General features: G+C 43.3%; 2 protein-coding genes across 4 annotated transcripts in view; both read right to left on the reverse strand.

Annotated features, from left to right (window-relative positions):
- zmiz1a (zinc finger, MIZ-type containing 1a) overlaps positions 1 to 234 on the reverse strand; it is a 102,450-nt gene extending 102,216 nt beyond the window's left edge. For 2 of the 3 annotated variants that reach the window (XM_058652065.1, XM_058652064.1), the window contains exon 1: positions 35 to 234. The gene's annotated coding sequence lies outside the window, so the exon portion shown is untranslated. The remainder of the gene's footprint in view (positions 1 to 34) is intronic. The other variant, XM_058652067.1, reaches the window with a different exon arrangement.
- A 4,453-nt stretch (positions 235 to 4,687) lies between these two features.
- Positions 4,688 to 6,290, reverse strand: LOC131474295 (protein THEM6-like). Its single transcript, XM_058652088.1, has 2 exons — positions 5,574 to 6,290; positions 4,688 to 4,900 (listed from the first exon to the last, which is right to left on the reverse strand). Exons 1-2 carry the CDS (start codon positions 6,078 to 6,080, stop codon positions 4,793 to 4,795), a joined length of 615 nt encoding a protein of 204 aa, XP_058508071.1. The 5' UTR covers positions 6,081 to 6,290; the 3' UTR covers positions 4,688 to 4,792.
- Positions 6,291 to 6,863: the final 573 nt, after the last annotated feature.

The following is a 6,863-nucleotide window of genomic DNA, read 5'->3' on the forward strand; positions in this document are numbered from 1 at the left end:
ATAATATTGAAAGAAAAACAGTCGCGAAACTTACTTTCAGCTCGAATCCTCGGCGGTAAATCCGCGTTTATTGTTCCTCCTCCAGAACCTCGTGTGTGTGTGAGTGAGAATGTGTGTACGCTGCTCCTCTCTGTCGCTGCACTCCTCCACAGAAAGACGACGCGAGAGCCGCGGAGACTGTGCGAGTGAGTGACTGAATCAACTACCGTGGAACACGGCAAGTTGAAGTGTCAGATTACACTGGCTATTCAGTTACCAGCGAGAGCCCGTGCTCGGCGGTCGCTGTGAAAACGCGGCCTGGATGTCCCTCCCCCGCGGAAGGAGACCAGAGTGTGAAGGTGTAACGACACGCTAATGGGGCTGCTAACAGCTCCGTTCTCACTGGAACGGACTGCAGAGCAGCTCGCGGCTCCGGCTATTGTCTGCCTCTGTATCCACAACAGGGGCGGCACTAGCTTTTTTGGTATCCCTAGCGAGACTTGGGATTTGGTGGCCCCCAAAAAGTACAACCACAGTGATTTTAAGGCAGGAATATACCATATTTGCTCATTTTGGTTCAATTTAAATTGCATCTCACACTCACAAAGCTATAGTTACATGAAAAACGTTTATTTATTTCAGGAAAAACAGCCTTTTTTAATGCTGTCCATTAAAAATGACATTACATCTTTGTACCTTTTTATTTATTTATTGTCAGTCTTACCCATATTGTACTATATAATAATATAATACTAAGACTTTTAATTGCATTACTAACACTAGTCATTCATTGTAAACACTTTTTAATGTTGTCCATTAATAATTACATTACATTACTTAATGTTTGATTTTGGAAAAAGTACTATTTATCTATTTTTCTTATTTATTGTCAGTCTTGCCCTTCCCTGAACAGTGAAAATATAAAGTTGGGGGCAGACGATGTTGTTGTTGTTTGGGGGTGTGCTAAAAAAGTCTGTCTTTATTTCTGCATGTCTTGTAATTAAATGCATTCTGTTTAGATTTAAGTCTAAGTCATCACTATTATAATAATAATATTAATTATAATAATAACAATAATAATTATCATTTTTATTATTATACTAATACATTTAATTGCACTTCTTCAACTAGTCATTAATTGAAAACACACACTGCATGCCCTGCTTTTTCATGTTTTTCTGCCTTCTTCCTGTGTGTGTGTGTGTGGCGAGCACACTGTGCTCCACTCCAGCAGGTCTGCCGCCGAGACGTAGCTCCGTGTTTTGCGCACAGCCGGTCTCCGGTGGAAGCCTCGGAATAACAAAGACGTGTTTGAGAGCAGCGGCAGGCTGGGCAGAGAGCGGTGACGTCAAGGAACAATGTCTCTTCTCCCGGCACGCACGCATACATGCAACGCACGCACGCGCGCCTGCACTCTCTTCCTCGTCAGTCAAAGCTGCACTGCTCAGAGGGAGGGCGGCATCAGAATGCATCAGATGAAATCACTCACTCCTCATGTTGTGCCTAATGCTCATCATGGGATTTCCTTTTTTTAAACTTCATGTTATTGTTTGTTTTTCATGTTGTATGGCAGTTGCATTAATACCTTCCCCTTTTTTTCCCTTTGCCTCTTCTCCTTCCAAACATTTCCCTTCAAATAAGTTTTAGTCAAAGTTGCAGAGTGTAACTTTTGGTAAATGTTGTTGTTGGACACTTAGTTGGACTAACAAACCTGGATAATTAGTCGGACCACAGCACAATCCATCTCAGCGTTCAACTCACTGTTTGTTGTTTGTTTTTCTGCGACAGAAAGGTCAACAGGAAACGGATTAAATACGCACCTGCTTAAAGTGAGATACAGCGCCACCTACAGAGGCGATCTCCTCTGCATGTACAGTATACTCGGATTTGGCAAGTTGTCTGATTGCCTGTCTTAGTCAGACTATGGCTTTAACTCGATTAAACTGTGACTGCTACTCAACTGTTTGCAGTCGTCTCACTTTACTACTGTTGCCTCCGTCACACTTTGCATGGGAATGTCACCGGGCAGCATGACATGTGAACATAGCTATACTGAATAACACAGAGTCGGGTGGAGCTGACAGAATTAATAAGCATTGTGTGAACTAATTTGACAGTGGTTGGCTGTGGACGTTACTGACGCCTTATTTCCTGTGCGGCTGATACATTTATCCTATGGAAATCAACACCAAAGGTGACAAGATGAGGCCTGCTGAAAGGTAATTCGCCATTTCCCATCACACAGTGTCATCAGTCCTGAGGTCAAACTCCTGTCAGCAGCTCCGACCCAGGCTTCTCGCTCCCAGTTGATGGGAAGGAAGGGTGCTGCCGTCTTTTTAGCTTCCAGCCTGCAGGGCTCCTGACACTGATGCAGCGAGAGCCTGAACCCTATCAGCAGCAGCATGTGTGCATGTGTGTGTGTGTGTGTGTGTGTGTGTGTGTGTGTGGGTGTCTCAAGGACACCCCAGCCCCTTGGTCGAAGCAGCTATTGCACACTGATGGGGACAAATGTGACCAGTGACATCACCAGCTCTGGCAGTCACTCATTTTTATTTCTTGGAAGGCGAGCAGTCAATGTCACAGCACTTCTGCAGCTGTGAGCTCATGATTTGACTTTTCTCCTTCTCTCTCTCTCTTTCTCTCTTCTGGAACTAGCTTGTTGCTATGATCCACATTTTTGTTTCTGACGCTGCTTTTGTTATAAAGATGTTGACACTGTGATTCACATACAACATGTTCTGTATTTTCCTAAAAATCCTCAGGCCTTGTTGTTGCCACACGATTTGATCCCCCCCCCCCACCCCCCAAATTAATTGGAGACAAATATGTTTCTGTTCCTCGTGGGATCAACAACTGACAGATCTATGGTTGGGTTTTGCCATTTTGGTTTTTAGTCCGATCACAATATTATCTGTTCCGGATCATCCATCAAGTTTCTGTTGAATGCCAACTTAAGGCGACAAGGCCTGTAATGGGTATCGGAGCGCCTGCAGCTGGCCGGGTCATTCAGTGACATTCTCCAGTTCAAAGAATGGCTCCTTGTCAGAAGTCCTCGTTTTCATACCACAGCTCATGCCTTGGCTTCTCCAAAATAATATGGCCAGATGGCTGCCATCATGATGGATGGATTATAGGTGGGGTGACTTCAGCTCGACTTGGCTCTGTGCATCGTTTCATACGTGCAGTATTTCAAAAGGGCCGAGTCAATGCATCAAAGGAGAACAAAGACGAGTCTCGGCGAAGCATTTGCCGAGTTAATGATTCGACATGGTTAATATACATTGCATTGTGTTGAAGTGTATGAAATTGACACATGAAAACTGTTAGTTCACAGAACCCAAGCGACGATCAAGGCCAGACTCGGCTGACGACTCATGTTCAAGCGCAGAATGATGCACATTTCTCACGGCCACCTCGCCGTCGGCTTTCCCGCTGGTGGCAGGTCTTTCTCTCAGTCGGGGCAGCGGGGGGAGTGATGGATGCTGCTGGGGCTTCATGTAGCTACAGTACATGATGGAGGGAGACTTTCAGTTGTGCTGACATCAGCTCTCCTGCTCACGCAGAGGTCTGATGGCTGTTTACTAGGTCTATCATCAAGTGCAGAGTGACTGAGTGACTGTCTGATTCGTGTTTCACACTGAAGCAAGAATCGAGACAAAGAAGGATCATTTGATTTGGTGTAAATGGCTGATTATTAGTTTTTACTAAGCTCCAGCTGGTATTGAACAGACGAGTGCTACCTGAGAAAATACTGAGCTCTTAAAGTAACACCATTATAACTAACTTTAAAATACAGTGGTGTAAATACACCGAGCAAAGTCAGCTACAGACTTCTCAGAGGAGGCAGATTTACACATATGCTGGTATAGTGAGATTAGATTAAGATGGAGCAAGAGATAAGGTGACTCTATTATTACGTAATTTATTATATAATAATATTTTGTGATTTATTTCATTTTTGATACACTATGCATTTTCCTCCAAGTACCACCAGAGGAAGCTCGCGTACCACTGGCAGTACACGTACCACAATCTGAGAACCAGGGGTCTAGACAAATCAAACAGAGTACTGGAACTAAACTATCATTGATGTGGTAACATCTCACCACAATTTGAATACAGGCTCCTTTATTTCAGAGTGTCTCTGTGTAGAGGCAACCACATGTGACGTCAACCACAAGAACCCAACGTCGGTATTAGGTCTCGTGATTCGCAAATTTAGAGACGTCACCTGCAACCAGGAACCTACTGGACAATACCAGTTGTCAGCCACACTGGTGTCTACTCATATAAGCTGTGCTTTATCATCTATGTCCCTCTAAATGGGAACATGGTTTACAGAATTAGCATTATTAAAGATTGCGATTGAGACGATTAACTATTTAACTTTAACGTATACTTCCTGGTTTGCTTTAATTTAGAGTGATCTTTTTGTCAAGTTGTCCAAACAATGGCACACTTGCAGTGTCCTGGATTTTCATAGCTGTCATAGCTGCGTTCAAAAGAGAAATGGAGATCTGATTCCATGCATTCCATGCAAATGACATCTCACACGTAGCTTTAAGTTGAAATTTGGCCCACTTTGTATCAAAAGCAGCTTATTAAAACTTAAAAATAAATAAATAAATAAAACAGCAGACAGGCGTGACCCATACAAGATTAGTGGAATTTTATTAATCAAGACCAATTCTCAGTGATGCTTAACTGGTTGAGTTCGTGCACTCTCTGGATCTATGTTCATATATATTCTACACTGCATACAATGCCCATTATATACGTGCTGATACTACATGATGCCACGGTGTTGCTTCACTTATTCTTGTCTCCTTGTCAGTTGACGCTCTGCTCTCAGGGTCTGGCTGTTGGCTGAAAGGAAGCTGATCCAATGTTTGACGTCCTCAGGAAGCTCAGGGCTCTCGATCTACAGGGACAAAGCGTTGACGTTAGTCCAATGATGGGGCATAAAACATAAAGCCTGGTTGCAGCTTGCAAATAAGTCGCTGATAACTTTCAAGTAAAAAACACAGAATGTTCCCAAAGTTAAGCTCCTCAAATGTGATGATTCAATGGAGACAGAGACACCGCCCTCACTCACATGATTATGGTTTTGTTATTTCATCCAGGTAAGAAATATTGATGTTAAACACAACTTACGACCATAAAAAAATACATTAAAAAGTCTGTTTAAACTAAAGGCATCCATTTTGATTTATTAGGCTACATCCATGCTACTCTGTTTTCGTTTAGAAACACATAAATTCTGCTCCGGATACACCTCGCGTAGAAGCCTGCTAGAATTGCCTTCCTGTTTGCACTGGCATGTTAACCCTGATCATGTGATTGACGCGTGCACGACATTTTTAGACATGAAAGTGTGAATACAGAGCTGAAATACTCATTTGGCTGCCGATCACTTTTATCTCAAAATGCTGTTTTTAAATGAAAACGTAGTGGTATAAACAGTATAAACAGCTAAACTCAAAACTACCATGCAGCCCCGGGGAACAACATTACTTTAAATAAATGTAAAAATTCAGAAAGTTGTTATTCCGCCTCCCACAGCTTTACCGACACTCTATTCTGCTTGAACTCACCCTCCTTTTCCACAGAAATGCGATGAGCTTGTCTGGGCTGCAGTCGAGCAGGTTCTGCTTACAGAACATGACGGCCGACACAAAGCCGTCTCTCTTGGACACAAAGCGCTGCTCCACATAAAAGGCCTTTTCATCCCATCCCAATATTTTGGTCTGGATCTCAAAAGGCTCCCAAATTGCCAAGGAACGCCGGTACCTGATGGTGGAAGCCCCCACCACCATTCTGCCGCCCAGCTGGAATAAGGCTAGTAGTAGCCTGTTCTGTGTGTAAAAGTGTAAGCGAGCAAAGTCGCACTCTCTCAGGTATCGAGCGTTGTTCATGTGGCACATTTGGTCCAGATCACGAGGAAGGACCATGGATCCAAAGCTGTGCACAGTGAGAATGTCCCATATTTTGGGTTGGAACCATGCATGGACCACAGCCAGGGCCCCACGCACAAAGTACCACACTTCCAGGCAGCTGAAGAGCACGAGCAAAGCTCCCTCCACCAACACCACCTGCAACATCTCTCTGGAACGAGAGGTCAACGAGAAAACAGGGTTTTTCTGTCATAAGAAAACGCCTGTACTCTCCTTTAGGTTTTAACGACAGGGAGCATATTATTGCGTTACTGCCTCCATTAACCTTGACTCTTCTATTACCCTAACCTTAAATTCACCTGTGAGTACTCACACTGTTGTCTTAGATCTGTACACATGTCTGCCTTTAATCTGCGCACATTGAAGACACGTACACGGGTCTTCAACCCTGTCATGGTTGGCATGGCAACACGTACACAGATCAAAGTCAAATGACAGAAGACAAAAGTCGTTTTTTCATTCAATCAGGGAACATCAAGGCTGTTTGTGTTTTAAACGCCGCTCGGTGGCACGAGACAAAAGCCACCTTTTCACACAAGGCTTATTTCCTGTGACCAGTAGGGGGCGTATTTCTTGTTACCCGATTGTTTTAATGACTTTAATGTCTTAAGACAGCATAGTCAACTTGACGATTAAATCAAATCTCTGTACAACAAATCCAAAAAGTGTCCATAAACGGAAATCTCTTTATAAACATACAGCAATACTATAAAAAGCATACTCTCCCATTATGCCACACAGTATTCTGAAACCTGTGGAAAAATTACAGTTGAGTTATAGCAACTTAGTGTGCCGTGGCTTGGCCACGTCACTATGGAAAAACCATGGATAAGGTTGTCTAATGGTGTGGACCATGCACTTCACCCAAGAAATATACATTTGTTTTACTCATTTCCAGAGATAAATGTGTTATTTGATCATCAGACAGTG

This window comes from Solea solea, chromosome 15, assembly GCF_958295425.1.
Source record: "Solea solea chromosome 15, fSolSol10.1, whole genome shotgun sequence".
Taxonomy (NCBI): Eukaryota; Metazoa; Chordata; class Actinopteri; order Pleuronectiformes; family Soleidae; genus Solea; species Solea solea.